A 16,509-nucleotide genomic window follows, 5' to 3' on the forward strand; every position below is an offset into this window, starting at 1 on the left:
TCACCTCGCGGTAGGATTTTTGATTAGTACAAGTCGATGAAAGCATCAATCCGACATTGGTATCACTGAGAAAAAAGTGGCTGCCACGTCTGGTGGGAGTTTCGACACTCTTTGCTAGTATGGCAGACATGGAAATTGATTGTTTATAACTTGTAAACAGTTCCATGCTACTTACAGGAAATTAATGATTTCTGGACACCCCTATAAAGAGAAAAAAAACTATTTCTGTCTGTTGTAAAATACGCTATTCCGGATATTTTTCACCTAATTTGTATTTCTTTTTATCTTCATGATTATGACGTCAATCCTATAAAATATACATTGGAGATCGTGCTAACGAGACTGGATCCAAAACCGTCCCTTGCATGACTCCGTGATAAAAGTACAAACTGCTTTCCTGATAAATGATAAATTGACGTGGTTTTGTATCAATAGCCAAACTTTCTTCTTTGCTGATGGTGGATATTTTTGCACTGGCTACGTCATATGGAGATCGTCAAATGTTTTTTGATTATACGGTTGCAAGGTCAAAAATGTTACTGCAGTAGCAAAGGATATAATTTGAAATTGTAGCGGCTGGGGCTCGAACTTGAACCTCCAAGCACTAGCCGAATACTCTACCGGTTGAGATACCTGGTCACCGATCGTAGTGTTCAACCCAGCCCATGGCCAGTTCCCCTACACTCCTCTGTCCTTTCTCAAAGACTTTGCCCTCGAAGACATACCAGATCATTATACCACCACCAAAGGTCTTTTGTTGGACGTCAAGTTTGTAACAGTAGAGGAGAAAACATTGCTATAACTTGTGCCAAGTCCGTTTATCCTTTTGGTCAATACAGTATGTTTTAGGTCAGTCCAAGAGAAAAGGTTAGCGGTCATACCGACCGGGGATACCTGGTCTGCGATGTTCGACCAATTCCAGCTTAATTTTCTATCTGTTCTAGAGAGAGTATACTGGTTGATAAGTCATTAATTTGTGTTTACGTCGTTTTTTGTTTGTTTTTGGTTTTGTTTTGAAAATATGACATGATTACAAGTTGATGTGGTTTTATTACAGAATCTGCGAGATAAGACAACTCAGCTTTGTCAATTGAAAGTATATATATTTTAGGTCAGTCCAAGAGAAAAGGTTAGCGGTCTGAATAAGAAATTAAAACAATAACGACTGACTAGCTATTTGAGCACTTTCGCTCCATTCAAGGTAGCTCTTCAGACTGTTTAATTAGACAGCCTTAACTCTTTAACCACAAAGCCGATTTCTATTATTTTGGGATATGTTACGTAGAATAAAAATTGAAACAATTAACTTAATGACTACTTTTCTTTAAAACGTCAACTTCTAGTTGCAATTAAGGGTAAAATTTCAAATGTGCAATTTTTTAACAAAATCGTTGAAAAAATCTTCCCAAATTCTACAAGGCCTAGAGACCTAATATTTAGTATGTAGCGTGCTGGTGACATAAATGCCTACCAAGTTTGTTAATATGATTGACCTTCATCGATATTCAAGGTCATCGGGGCCAAAAAAACAAAAATCTTCAAACGATGTCTGCTGTTCTGCAAGGCCTAGATACCAAATATAGGCAGGCATGATGCTGATATAAATGGCTACCAAGTTTGTAGATATAAAAAACCTTGACCTTCATTCAAGGTCACTGTGGCTAACAATCTTAAAATCTTCAAATTACTTCTTGTGAAGTTCTGAAATGGCAAAGACCTGGATTGGACGTGTAGGACGTTTAGACAAAGCACTACCAAGTTTGTTAATATGAATGACCTTGACTGGAATACCTTTTAGGTGAAAACCCCGTCAAATTGTCCCGGTGACAATTTCTAGTTATATATATGATTATATACAGCCAATGTGTTGGTTAGTTTTGAGGGTCATATGCATGGTCGTACCTATCAGCGATACTCCATGGGGTTACTATCTACTAGTATACTGTCGTGATTAAACGACAGTGAAAGCAACCCCTGGAGTATAAAGGATGAGTCGTACCGCAGTTGAGGATTAAGTTTTCTTCAGTGGCCTGTTACTATTTTCTAAGCTAAAGCTCTATACTTTTGTGTAAATACTCTTCAGTATAGTGTAGTGCATACACACATAAACATAAATATTGCACAATGATGTACAGTATAAAGTTATAATTCTGATGAAAGTCTTTTCCAAAAATAGCCCGTTCATCTGTTCATTGTAACTTGTATAGGAACATATAGAATCTACCAAATTGATCTCAGCGTTTTGAAAAATAATTTTGTAAGTGTTTCTGGTGCTATATCTTATTCTATAGGTTGATTATAATTACCTGAGAGAGCATAACACGTCCAAAGGGGGGTTACTCTTGCGTTTTCTTGCCAAAGTTGTTCCTTCTCTTCTTGCATACACTTTTCCATTTGCATTTACGAGTTATAATATAACAAAGTAACCTACTTTTGCTATATATAATCAAAAGAGTCAGTGAGTTACCAAGATTGATTTGTACTTTTCCATTTATTTTATCAGCAATTTTGTAGCTCAAAAGAATTGTAGACAGATATATAATGGTGTCCTCGTTAGGTAGAGCTACAACTGGTGCCTATTACTGCTAATGGAGCAACGTAATGAATATACAAACCATTACAAACGTTTGTTTGCATTTTATTGTACTTGTTTTGTATGGCTTACCTACTAGGCAATAACACTGAACCTCATAAAATATCAATTTTTTTTTTTTTTTTTTACATAATACATATGAAGGTCTCATACTGCAAGTCCACCAAATTGTAATCTTGACGTCTTGTGAGCGGTACGGTAGATATTAAGAATGTTAGTTATGTTTGTTTTGGACAAAAATAATATGTTAATGTATATATACGCATACAATAATTGGAAACCTACATAAATACAAAAAAGTATCGAAAATTGTGCCAGAGTGATTGAGACACTGCTCTACTAAGATTCATTGGTACCATTTCTTACCCGGCCAAAAGGTACCTAAAGTAAGCCAGGTACGTATATTTGTTCTAGATTTATTTGTGTGCTTCAATTTCAAAACAAAAATTAAACCACATAAAATATGTAATAACAATAATCAAACTTTATTTGCAATAACTAGATATACAACATAGCTTCCGATTATCAACAAATCAAATGAAGTAAACAATAATGAATAAACCGATATCAACAACCTGTCTTAACAACAATTCTGTCTTAACAACTTATCATTGTGAACAAAAAAAATAGCCCAAAAGGTCTCCTCTAAAAGAATAGCCCTTTTTAAAATAAAAGGATTGTTTTTTGTGTCATGAAACTTGTAGCTTACATTTGTATTTGTACAGTTTTGAAATATGTTAAAAATCATATTCTCCCTAAAATTCTGAAAGCATTACCAAAAGTAAGTCAAATGCATTTACAGGTATGTGGTTCATCTACAAAATCAATGTTTAACTCTCATAGGTTAAACTAAAAAATATTGCAAACACTCAGTTTTAATTTATTAACAAAATAAAAAAATACAACTTGAAAAAATATTGATGATTAATTACATCAAATTCATCTATGTTAGCTACATTGATTAATTTAAGGCCACATACTATTCATTCAAGGATCAGAATCTATCCCAAAGACTTAGAAAAATGACAAAGTCAATTCTACCTTAGTAACCACTTCTGAATAAAGACCATGACACCAAGCAACACACCCCACCCGGTCACATTCTCCTGACAAAGGGTGAAATTTAATGTGAAAAGAACTTCATCTGAAATTATATTTCAAACTGAAATTCACTTGAAAATGACCAAAACAAATCTTCGTATTAAGTTTTTATAAATCAATTTCAAGTCAAAGTATTGACTATGAGTTGATGTTTTAGATCTTTTTAGGTTATTTTTTTCACAAGAAATTCATGATGATATCTCATCTGTTATTATAGACATGTATTACAAAGAATGATTCTTAAAACAAGTATTGAGTGATACCAATTTTAAATTTAGTCATACTGAAGCCACATAGTCATAGCGAACAGCTTGTTTTTATTTATTAATACATTATATGCTGTAATTCAAACTTAGAAGGGAACATCTTGTTTGTTTTATCATTGTAAACCAAAAGACAAATACATGTCAATTCTCGTACATGTAGGAAGGAAATCGCAGGCATTTAATATATATGATGTGTAGTTATTAGTGTAACGCAACAGGCAAATAAAAAAAAACACTTTTCAGTGATAAGCAGGGGCAATAACTCTGCCCAGTCATAAATAAGCACCAGTAGTAGGTTCAATACATGTAAAGGTCAGAAAGATCTTCTTAATCAAATAATTTATTACAAAAACAGGTAAAAATTAAATATTACCAAATACCATTAACTTGATGAACAATGTAACTGTATAACAATGCTGGTTTGTATATAAATTATCTTAATTAGCTAGCACCAAAATATAATACTAAAAGAAACATATAAAGACAGAATGAATAGGTCTTTATACAGAAACATCTTAAATGATGTGATGCATATATACATTTCATTTGAATTAGCACCAGAATTCTTCTTGCACGATTATAATAATGCAATATGTCTGTGAACAATTAGTAACATACAATAATAAGTAGTATCACACGAAAGAACAGGAATCAAGGATAAGGAATCCGATGGACAACCACACACTTTAATTTAGGGGTTTTCATCTGACTAAAAAATCTGTGTTAAATCATACATATTTAATTATGAAGCACAGATAATAAAAGAAGATAATGTCAAATATTTTGAATTATCCTTTTCTAAATTATCATAACTAGTAACAAGGATTTATAAGTGAGAAGGATTCGTGACTGTCTCTTTACATTACAAAACACCATGCGAGATGCCTATGAGCTGGGAATAAAAGCCATTTTTCTCAACAAATACTTGTCTCATATACGTCCTTGCTAGTAAACATAAAATTATGAAATTTCAAATTATAAGAAATATACCCTACTCCTGCTGAAGTAAGTTATAAATACAATTACGATGAAAACTTAACAAGTCATCCAATCATTGACGTCAATCTTCAGAAATATTGTATAGCGTATTTGACCCAATAAGAGCCCATGTCCCTATAAGCGCCCCTCCCCCTTTTGAGGCCTCAATTTCAATTGCCCAGGCATAAATGAAGACCATAACTACACAAAACTGTACAGATTTGCAATAATTTTGTCTTGTTAGCACCTTTGCATTTTGTTTCAATTTTTAAGCACCCTGGGCGCTTATTTGGTCGAATACGTCAGCTGGTTATTATCACTATTTCACAAGACATTGATATGATTACGACAATTTGATCTGAGAAACACTGAGAAATAAATGGTTGAATTATATTATAAGTCATACCCAGATGGCAAAAATTTAAAACTGTTGAAATTTAACTAATTTAAAAAAAAAAAAAAAAAAAAAAAAAAACTTCCTCATTTTCAGTTAAAACAGTAAAAATTCTGACCTGCTCAAAAAAACGGCTTTTATATAAATAACATAAATTCTTCTCACTGAAGAAATGTAATATCAGGAGAAAAATATCCAGCAACCTATGTATCTCCTCAAGAAAAGAATATTTAGTTTATTTATTGTGTGACTTTTTGTGGTTAGAAAGCAAGACCTTGCTGGTGTATACCTTGTCACAGTGATCACACGAGTGGATTTCCTTGTTGTGAGTTTTCATGTGACGACTGAGATGTGTAGCGTGTATAAAGGCCTTGGGACACAGCATACACTTATACGGAGTATCCCCTGTATGTATCATGTAATGTCGACTTAATCCTGACGATTCCGAGAACCCCTTACCGCACACATCACACTTGTACGGTTTCGTCCCCGTATGGATGATCAGGTGTCGCTGAAGCGTGCCCATTCGGCCGTAACTTTTCCCACAGATGTCACACTTGAACGGCTTCTCTCCTGTGTGGACAACTTGGTGTCGAAGCAGACCGCTACGGTCACTGAACATTGCGTCACAAATATCACACCTGTGAGTTTTATGTCCGGAGTGAATGGCGGAGTGGGTGACAAGGTGACTCCGGCGTTTGAAGGATTTACCACAGTCAGAACACTGGAACGGTTTGTTATCAGAATGGATCAGCAGGTGCTGTTTTAATACTGAGGCAAGCTTAAATGTTTTATCACAGATCTCACACGAATAGATGTTCTCTGTGCAATGTTTGGCTCGGTGGTTTGTAAGGCGAAGTTTGTCAGCAAAACTTCTAAAGCAAACGTCACACGTTAAATCTTTCTCACTATATGAAGATATCTTCTTAATGTGAAAAGATATCTTTTTGTTATGTGAAGATGTTTGGTCGTTATGTGAAGATATCATTTCACTATGTGAAGACATCATTTCACTATGGGAAGCTGGCTTTTTATTAAGCGAAGGTATATCATCGGTATAAGAATATGTCTTTTCTTTAGGTAAATGAGTCTGTTCATGATGTGAAGATATTGTTTGACTCTGTGATGATTTGTTCTTTTGATTATGTGAAGATTTGCAATCCTTGAGTGAAGAATGCTTTTCTTTATGCAAAGATGTTTTATCACTCCTATGCTTCCATTTCTTTTCTTTATGCTTAGATTTCTTCTTTTTATGTTTAGATTTCTTTTTGGCTTTCTTTCTGCTTTCCCATGTATCATCTGGATACCTAGAATTAGAACACATTTCTTTACGTTTCTTCACCCTCTCTCCTTGACACGTGTCGTAGTGTAAAATTTCATCTCTGTCATCTCTGAACGTTTCCCCACAGAAATCACAGCCCGAGTAATTATGTATCTCTATATGATCCTGGAGTAAATCCTCACGACTGAAGGCTTTACCGCACACATTACAGCCATGTTCCCAAGGGAGGTCACTCTGTTGGTCTCCAGACATGTCACAGCTGTTGGGAGTCTCTAATGGGATGGAGGGATCCGGGGTGACTAAACTCAGATTTGCTGAAATTGATCATGGAAAGATATATATATGTGAAAATTGCTAAATTTACATACATGTATATAATACCTTTGTTTTTACTGTTATAATTACCTATTAACCGACATCCTACAATATATGTGTATAAATGTGTATAAAGACTATGGTGATCTTTATGTAAAGGTTTTACTGCATATGTATTCATTCATGATGGATGATGCATAACAGTGGTGGGTAAATTACATTGTTCGTATCAATTAAATTTTTTTCAGAGTATAAAAGAATCCGTCACATTTAAATGATATAGTAACCTACCATTCTCTGGGAGTATAAGGGTCACACATCGAACTGGTGGTTCACCAACTGGTGGTTCTCCAACTGGTGGTTCCATAGTATCACATGGCTCAATTTTCACAGATTCAGCTACAAAAGTTTCACCAAGAGTTGTCTCCTCTGTATTTAGGTAATTATGTGAGCCATCATCTTGTTCAAGCTTAATTGAGGATTCTTCTAGAAGCATTTCACCAAGAGTTCCTTCTCTTGACGTTGATATTGGCAACTCTCTATACAACATGCGAGTGCTGTCACTAACTGCATCCTCGGTAGGAGTTGTCTCCCCTGATCCAGTTTGGGTACTGGTAGTTTCATCTGGTATCGCTTTCAGGGCAGTTTCAACATTCTCTATTTGATTATATTCTGTTTCGATATCTGTTCTCTTCAGTGTTCCCTTCATACTGGCAGGTTATGTTATCCACTGTTTGACAGCTGTGCAAGATGCCTAAAAAACAACGGTAATTAAATGTATATACATGTACCAAACAAAATGGCTTCTAATGTGTAACATGTATCAGTAACATATTTTAGAGTCTCAAAAATTATCAACTTACCATTAACACAACACTTATAACTCTGAACGATTTTAAAAAGACAAATTAAATATTAATCATGTTTCCTGGTCGTCTTATGTTTCCTTTACATCATTGGTTACCCTGGTCATCCTCGATACTCCAGGAGTTCCAAGCACTTACAATCTCTACATCCCTTGACTATCTCATAGTAAAACTGGAGGCAACTCAGGGGAACAAATCTGAAGCAATCACAGGCCTGCAGAATTTTTCTTTGAAGACTACTGAGAGAGCAGTGCCTAACTTCAAAGTCACCCAGTCAACCACAGTGTACCGTTATATGCTCTTTTGTTGTGCATCAAAGGACAAAATTACCTGTTCTGTATGTTGCATCCAGATTTGCTACCAAATTAGTCCAGGGGTGTAGAGATATTAAGTGATCAGAACCCCTGGAGTATCAAGGACGATATTATATGTATATAGTCTTACAGACATTGACCACTTGACCTGGACATGCCGTCTAACACTTTCTTTACTTTTCCCACATTACTTTGTTTCCTTTCATCACTTCTGATTTGGATATTCGATATACAGAACGTACATCTTCACAGTCGTTTCCAAGCAATTTTTATATACGTCCCTTCTGCCAAACATGGGGTAAATGATTTATGGGGTAATTATCCCATTTATCTAGGAAACCCATAACTTGAGGCCTCATAAAATAGTATTTTAGCGGATTAGATATGATGAATCCTTTCCGTAACATTTTGACCTAGTTTTAAATATGGTGGCTGGTTACTACAAAAAACGGAACGTGAATTCAAGTGGGCAGAATGCTAGTAAAAGTAAAGGCAGATCAAGCGTTTTGGGGACCTTGCAATTCGTTTTTTTCTATTTACCGGGTGCATCATGAAGTTTTGTCTGGGTCATGAAAGTTTACGTTAGGAGATGTAAATATTTGTTTTAGATGGATTTTACGGATGATTTTGATCAAAAAACTTATTGATTTATGAAAAAGAGGTAGATATTTGACATTGATGATGATTTTAAATATGATTTTAAACGTTTTATATAGTCACAATCCAAACTTTGAAAATGTTACCCTCAGCATCGGGTAATGAGAGTCGACTGGTCAGCCGTTTTTTTCCCATTTATTTTGCTGACTGGACTCTCATTTCCGAAGGGTAACTTGATGGCTTCCATGAAGGCGGAATGAAAAGTGCATTAATATCAATATTTATAGATCTAACAGTGATAACATTGATTGTGTACTTACAGTTCATGTATTAATTATCCCATTTATCTAGACCATAACTTGAGGCCTCATAAAAATGTATTTTAGCGGATTAGCTATGATTAACTACCAAAAATGGCGGCTGGTTACTACAAAAACGGAACGTGAATTCAAGCGTGGGCAGAATGCTAGTAAAAGTAAAGGCAGATCAAGCGTTTTGGGGACTTTGCAATTCGTTTTTTTCTATTTACCGGGTGGATCGCTGCATCAAGAAGTTTTGTCTGGGTCATGAAAGTTTACGTTAGGAGATGTAAATATTTGTTTTAGATGGATTTTACGGCTGATTTTGTCACAAAAAACTTGTTGATTTATGAAAAAGAGTTAGATATTTGACATTGATGATGATTTAAATATGATTTAAACGTTTGATATAGTCACAATCCAAACTATGAAAATGTTACCCTCAGCATCGGGTAAATGGTAGATGGCCTATCGGAAGTTAGAGGTTAGACACAACGTAATGTTCCGAAAGTGTCTCGTCATGCTATACCTCTAACATTGTTAGAGTAATCTTTTACAGACTCTATAGATCTGCTTCCAAGATTCAGTAACACGGAGAATAAAGATTATGAAGGGCATAACAATCTATTCGTTATTGGCATCACTCTCTAAAGGAAACCTTCTTATAACCTCAACTTTACAATAAAAAAAAACAAATGATGCATCTCTTATACATGATGCACAAGAAAACCCAGCCATTCATCTTAATGATACTTAAGATGTAAGCTTTGCCAAAATTATATTAGCCAGAAAACCCAGCCATGTTTGTCAAAATAAAATTATATGATAATCTTAAGATGCTATATAGATATGTAAGGGAGAAAACTTAATTTATAAATTTGAGTTACTATAAATATAAATGAATGTTTCGCCAGAAATGTGTCAGTCTTATTCTTAGGACGAAACGTCACCTGGGGCGAAACAACCGTTTATGTCGTAGGCCTATATGATTATTATGTTCGTAATTAAACTGGTTTCGATGCAATTCAAACATTAAGGGGTGTTTCAGGAGAAATACTTTGGTATTTAGTCCGCTTAACTTACACTTATTCATAACATAAACTACGTAAATGCCACGTAACCATACACTGTCAACTTCGGAAACGTCCAGTTACGCTACAGGTGAAATGGAAGTAAGCGTGTAATATTTGAAACCAAAGACTGTAATTCTTTTCCGGACGATGCTGAACGTTAGAATCTCTCTTCGCGATTTTTTTAATCAAACGATAATAATCATTTATTGATTTCCTTTATTGTTAAAAATGTTCTTGCTGCATGTTACGTTTAATTCAGTTAAATGAAATGGTAAATGACCGTACTGTCTCAGGCGACACAAATATCCGGATTCCATGATCCGTCTCCCGGCGACATTTAGTAACGATGCCCGCCATTACAAAAGAAAGAGGTGCAAGATGAAATGTGATGAAGCACAAACTAGACTACAGTTGAACTAGACATAATATTGGTACATCTGGTATGTGCATATAAGCTATGGGAATAACTTTCTGCTTATAGTTGGTCTCGTGTTAAATCTTAAATACTTTTCATTAGCGTCAAAACTTGAGTGCGCGTTTCACCGCTGTTGTAGCTAGATTTGTATCATTTAAATTTGACAACACTTATAGTGGACAAATGTAAACATACCTGGTCACAAAATCAGCGAACACATCGAAAATTGAATGACGAGTCTTGAGAATCGGCAAAACGAAATATTTTTGTCATCCAAGACAAGGACGTAGGTATATGAGAAGGATAAGTCACACCACAGGGACTCGTTACTAATGATGATATATATAAGATAGGTCACGTCTATTTATTTTCTCATACATTACATAGACGTGACCTATCTTATATATTTCATCATTAGTAACGAGGCCCTGTGGTCACACTGGGTTTTGGGGAAGTCCAAGGCAGGCACTTTTGTGTTTGTGCACTGACCGTGACGTTGGGCGACACCTGATTTTCCTTTCATATCCGCCAGCGCAGCCTTTGATTTAGCTTACGGGTACGAGGGCTACCGTCTTACTTTCTGAAGCGGGTCGTCATTGCATGAGCTGTGGTATTTTTTTAACGAAATTTAAGACATATCCTCTAAATCTTCTGTTATTAAAGTAAGTGATAAACGTTGTGAAATTTAATAAACTTTACATTGGTTTTGATAAGATAAGTATTTTTGAGAAAAATGGTTTTTATTAAGTTCATAGCTCTATTTGTTGAGAAAAATGGTTTTTATTCCCGGTTCATAGGCGTCTTGCGTGGTGTTTAGTAATGTACATTGTAAAGAGACAGTCACGAATTCTTCTCACTTGTAAATCCTTGTCCAAGATAATTTCCCGGGATTTTTTAAAAAAATCTGTTGTTGCATTTTTTTTGGTACTCGCATCCATTCATCCTCATGTTCTGATGAAAAAGATATAAAATCCAAATTTCCCATTTGAAATACATGTATGCAACAAATCTTGTTGTTTATGAGCGGACTATAGCACTTTTTGCACAATGTCAATTTGCATGGGATCTGCATGCTCCTAGAACGAATAATCATACCCTGCCGGAAACGGAGTGGAGACAGGGTATGAATTCCACCCCCTTGCCGCTAGTGTTGCAAGCCCGAATGTGATCCACATCGGGTACTTTGAGAATGATAAAAATATATTTTTCGGGTAATATCCTTATGTAACTGTATTGTTCTGACAACTATGATCAATTTAGAAATTAAGAGGCTTTTGCCATGGGGAATGGGGCCGAAAATCAGCCCCAAATCATTTTGAAAAAAGTCTTTTAACCAGAAACATGACTATATAAGATATGCTATTCTGGTATAATCACACAAACATGGACGATTCAGGGGTTTCAGTATCAGGCGGTACCCGATACTTTTCGCCGATTGAACCTGGCTGTGGTACCGCCTGATTTGGGCTAAATCACATTAGATAGCATACATAGAAAAGTACCCCCTGAAATTGCAATTGTATCGCCTCTCCTGAAAGATAATGAAACCCCTGACAATTATAGAAAATTGTGCATACATTGTATATCATCTATATTTCTAGGCATAACTTGTACTAGGGTAATACATCTTCAGTTCCTGTAACAACATCTGTCAATTTAATGGACATGCATGATAATTATTTTGATGAAGTCTGAGCTCCTGATGTCATGTTTACCTCAAATCGTGTAATGCGAACACTCTTTGATAATAAAGAAAATTATAACAAGCCCACTACCTTTCCCAGGGCTCGAATTTCAGGCTGTTTGACTTGCATTTTGCAAGTAGATATACCAGAATAGCAAGTTAAAAAAATATGCACTTGCTTATTTTAGCAAGTGGTTTTTATCAGGGACAACTGTAAAAATGGCATAATGATTGTGAAAAATTGTTGTAATGGAAAATATGGGGGCTCAGTTCTTACAGTAATGTTGTTGATATTTATTATGTACTTCTACACCTCACATCATCATGCAAAAATAAAGGATTTTATTTATAACATAACTGTAATTTGAATACGGATATTAATTATAAAATGTAAATAAAAAATATATTTTAGCAAGTACAAATTTATGGCACTTGCTATTTTTAGCAAGTGCCAAAAATGTAAAATTCGAGCCCTGCTTTCCTAAGCTAAAAAATTCTTAAAAACAATAATTATGTATATAAATGACCTAAGATAAAGTAACAATTGTAACAATCAAACGCAAGGTTCGATACGTGTGTATCGGCCATTCTAACAGTGGAGTTTCATTTTGCTGTTTCGCTGTCTGGCATAGTAGTAGAATGACAATAGGAAAAATCATACGCCCCACATTGTGCAAACTACTTTTAATTTATTTTAATTAGATTATTTAGAAAGTGATGGTTAGTGTAGTATGAATGTTAAATTGATAAGATTTGTAACTATACAAAATTAGTTCATTACCAATCTTGTTAAACATATGTAACCATTTTAAAAATCAAAACTGTTTGGCAAAGGTAGTGAGTCTTTAATGCCGGTATAAACTGCCTTGGTCTAATGCTACATGTGTAAAATGTTAACATATTAGAATAGTATAATTCAGGATGCAGAGGATCTTACATGAGTGGCAATGTGATAGAAACTTTATCAAAAGAGTTCGATTTGGTATGTCACAAGCCTTTAGGTGAGTGGCATATCAAATTATTTAAAGAGTTTGATAAATAGCGAGCATTAGATTCTATAATAATATATTGCATAACTTTAAGAACTATAAGTAAAATGTTAAATTTCGTCTATATATGTATATAAAACAGTAGAAATTCAACTTGGATGTGACATTTCTGTTTACTTAAAACAATCGTGCAACGTCATATATATATTATGATGTCAAAATTAAACTACATGTGATGTCTTAATAGTGTTACTACACATTTGTCTTACTATATTTATGACATAGCTGGACGGGCCAGGTATATGTGATATAAAATAGATTTATTAATAATATGTTTTTACAGATCAGAGAGAACAATGAGCACCTCGCACCCTTCCCCTGAGTGGCAGTCGGACAACTCCCTGTTAGCCTGTCTTCAGCATCTGTTTGACACCAGGATCGGTGCAGACGTGAGGTTCCTGATAGGGGAGAGACAGGACATCACAATGGGACACAGAAGTATCCTCATCTGCCGTAGTCCAGTTTTCTGTGATATACTGGCCACTCAGAACCCAGATCCTGTCCTTTGTGAGTGGTCACTCAAAGTGACCAACACCACAACAAATATCTTTGATATTTTCCTAAGGTCAGATTCTATATCTAGAACCAGGGTCTATTTAATAGATATCTCAATAACTCTATAAATATTAACGATGTTTGTCTGCTTCTCTGCTTGTCTGTATTTCCACATTTATAATGATTTAAAATTCTTTTTGAGAAATAATTAGCTCTGATTTTGATATTGCTTAGGTTAACTGCAGATCATGTTATCTTTTAGAAGGTCTGGATCTGCAGTCTTTCTTTTCCTGTTTGTGACATACTAGCTAGAATTGCAATTAATATGTTTATCACTTGTACTAAGACCAATTATGAACCTTGAAAAGCCCTTGGGAAATTTGTTCTTCTCAAATATGCTTTTAATTCTTGTATATATCCTTTTTTTTACCAATTCTATGTTTGAAACAAAATATGATCTATTCATAACTGGTTATATAATTACTGGTAATATTATACCCCTCGAACCCAAGTTAAGAGGTGAGCATACTGGAATCGGGTTGTCCGTCTGTCTGTAGATTTGGATAAAAATGGTAATATAAAGGGGAGTTAAGTAAACTACATAGGGTTCTGCAATGTACCTTTTTAATGGAGTTATTACTAAATGTGTGCAGCAGGGTATTAGTCATCCACGCTGTCAACAGTTCTAGTTTATTCTGAAATACAAACTATGAATACTGTAATTCTGAAAATTTTTGGGATCGAAGATTGAGGCAAAGTGAATAAGAAATGAATTATATCTATTCATTCATGTTCCCTATTCATCAGATATATCAATTTAAGATCAAATAGATGAAGCAGAAATAAAATAAGAAGTATGATTATCCTGAATACCATGTCCTTTCCTGTTACACAGGTATCTATACACAGACTACGTTAGTGAGGAGATCACTGAGTCTATAGCCATGGCCCTGATCAGTCTGGCCCAGCGTTACCGCGTCAACACTCTCGTCAACTACCTCAAAGGAATTCTTAATAATGTACAGAAAACCGTGCCAAACTCCGTAAAAACATCTGACAGTGTGAGCCCCCAATCAAATGTGACTGGTAGACAATTTTCAGCTTTAGGCAGAGTTTGGCATTCAACATGTGATAACAGTATGTATCTAGTGAATACGGGGAATAGAAACCCCACACAGACATCTGAGGGAGTTGTACCTGTGGGACGAACTGAACAGGGCACAAATTTACATAGAAACCAGGATAAAACACACACTGATCACAGAAATACTGTTCTTGTCACTGATACAGAGAATAATCGCACAATGCATTTCAAAGTGGATGAAGCGGAAGAAGATTCTGAGACTTCTGAGAATACACCAGGAAATCTGACGTCGGATTCTCATGTTAGAAGTCCCTGTGACAGAAAATCCGAGTCTCATACATCTGATAAAGATGTAGATGACACTTCTCAGTATATGCTAAACAAAAGGCCGATTCCTTTGATAAAAACAGAAGTGGAAGATGATTCATTTGATCATTCTGTTTCTAGTCAGGGCACTGGTTTCCCAGTTGGAACCAATGAGGATGCAAGGTTTCAGCTCCCTCTTAGGACTGTCTCACAAACTGAAACAATGACATCAGACATCAAAGAGGAACTCCCCACGGAGGAGAGCATGGACACTCAAACTCCCAGTGAACGTGATTATACTGTGACTTATTCTCAGGACTTGGCCAATATACAATCAGGGGAGACAACCCCTGCAGCTGGTTTTAAGAGGAAAGGGAGAATGCGGCGTGGGGATAACGAAGTGAGTGGTGATAACGTAATGAGTGGCAGAGATTTGTATCCCGCCGGCCTGACTACCCAACATACAGGTAAATGGAAGTTTACATTATCTACTGTAGAGCTGTCATTGATAGAAACTACATCGATTTATTTCATTGATGCAATACAGATACAAATTTCATTTCAGCAACAGTTCAATATAAAATAAATCAATACAACTTTCTATATTGTTACAATTTCTTATCGACATATCAATACAATTTTCTATCAATATACAATTTTCTATCAACATATTAATACAATTTTCTATCAACATATTAATACAATTTTCTTTCAACATATCAATAAAATTTTCTATCGAGATATTTTTTCTATCAATGACAGACCTAATTTTCAGGGGTTGACACAAAATTTTCATCTAGACCTCATGATCTGGGCTGCCAGATTGTAAAACCCAGCAGTCAGACTGCTTTTGTTGATGTGATGACCCATATTTGACATTTAATGTGACAAACATTTGATGAGTCTCTGGCTCAGTAACTGATAATAATTTGCAGGTAGAAACCGTTAACCTGCAATTACTGCAATAACATTCATAATTTAGCGACCTACCTTTTTAAGTCTTGATTGTGAATTCTGCGACTTGGAGGCATGGTATTTACACCATGAATTTTCCTGAATTCCTTTTAACCTATATATAATGACAAAAAAATAAATGTCTAGTTCATGAATGAAACAAACAGGGAGACAGCAGTGCTTCTGGATTAAGACAATATAGCAGCCTTATATAATTACTCTATAGTTGATCTTAATCACGGGAGATTAAATTCCGCTGTATATGTAGTCATGCTGATTTCCGCAAACTTAAATATTCGTGAATGAAATAAAGAGAATGAGAAATAAGATAACCTATATTCAATGGTAAAAATTCTTCTCAGACATCGTGAAATTTGACGGTCCGTCAACCTATATTCAATGGTAAAAATTGTGTGAAAATATTTCTCAGACATTGTGAAATTT

At 35.1% G+C, this 16,509-nt stretch overlaps 2 protein-coding genes across 4 annotated transcripts in view; one reads left to right on the forward strand and one right to left on the reverse strand.

The window, feature by feature from the left end:
* Positions 1–3,055: 3,055 nt before the first annotated feature.
* Positions 3,056–10,167, reverse strand: LOC138306024 (zinc finger protein 492-like). The gene is made up of 3 exons (XM_069246341.1): positions 10,089–10,167; positions 7,221–7,683; positions 3,056–6,928 (listed from the first exon to the last, which is right to left on the reverse strand). The coding sequence occupies exons 2-3, from the start codon at positions 7,636–7,638 to the stop codon at positions 5,568–5,570; spliced, it is 1,779 nt and encodes a 592-aa protein (XP_069102442.1). The 5' UTR covers positions 7,639–7,683; positions 10,089–10,167; the 3' UTR covers positions 3,056–5,567.
* Positions 10,168–10,415: 248 nt separating this feature from the next.
* Positions 10,416–16,509, forward strand: part of LOC138306316 (uncharacterized) — a 49,046-nt gene continuing 42,952 nt past the window's right edge. Inside the window, exons 1-3 of one of the 3 annotated variants that reach the window (XM_069246750.1) lie at positions 10,416–10,518; positions 13,510–13,791; positions 14,617–15,578. In XM_069246750.1, the coding sequence (XP_069102851.1) occupies positions 13,523–13,791; positions 14,617–15,578 (1,231 nt within the window). In that variant the 5' untranslated portion in view covers positions 10,416–10,518; positions 13,510–13,522. Of the gene's footprint in view, positions 10,519–10,650; positions 10,780–13,509; positions 13,792–14,616; positions 15,579–16,509 lie in introns of those variants that run through there. The other 2 variants (XM_069246748.1, XM_069246751.1) reach the window with 2 other exon arrangements.

The sequence above is a fragment of the Argopecten irradians genome, chromosome 13 (assembly GCF_041381155.1).
Source record: "Argopecten irradians isolate NY chromosome 13, Ai_NY, whole genome shotgun sequence".
NCBI lineage: Eukaryota > Metazoa > Mollusca > Bivalvia > Pectinida > Pectinidae > Argopecten > Argopecten irradians.

Excerpts from the sequence above, each read along its gene's own strand:
- LOC138306024 (XM_069246341.1), bottom strand. The coding sequence starts at position 7,638 with ATGAAGGGAACACTGAAGAGAACAGATATCGAAACAGAATATAATCAA. Across the intron at positions 6,929-7,220 it reads CCTTATACTCCCAGAGAATG|CAAATCTGAGTTTAGTCACC; the intron begins GTAGGTTACTAT and ends GATCAATTTCAG.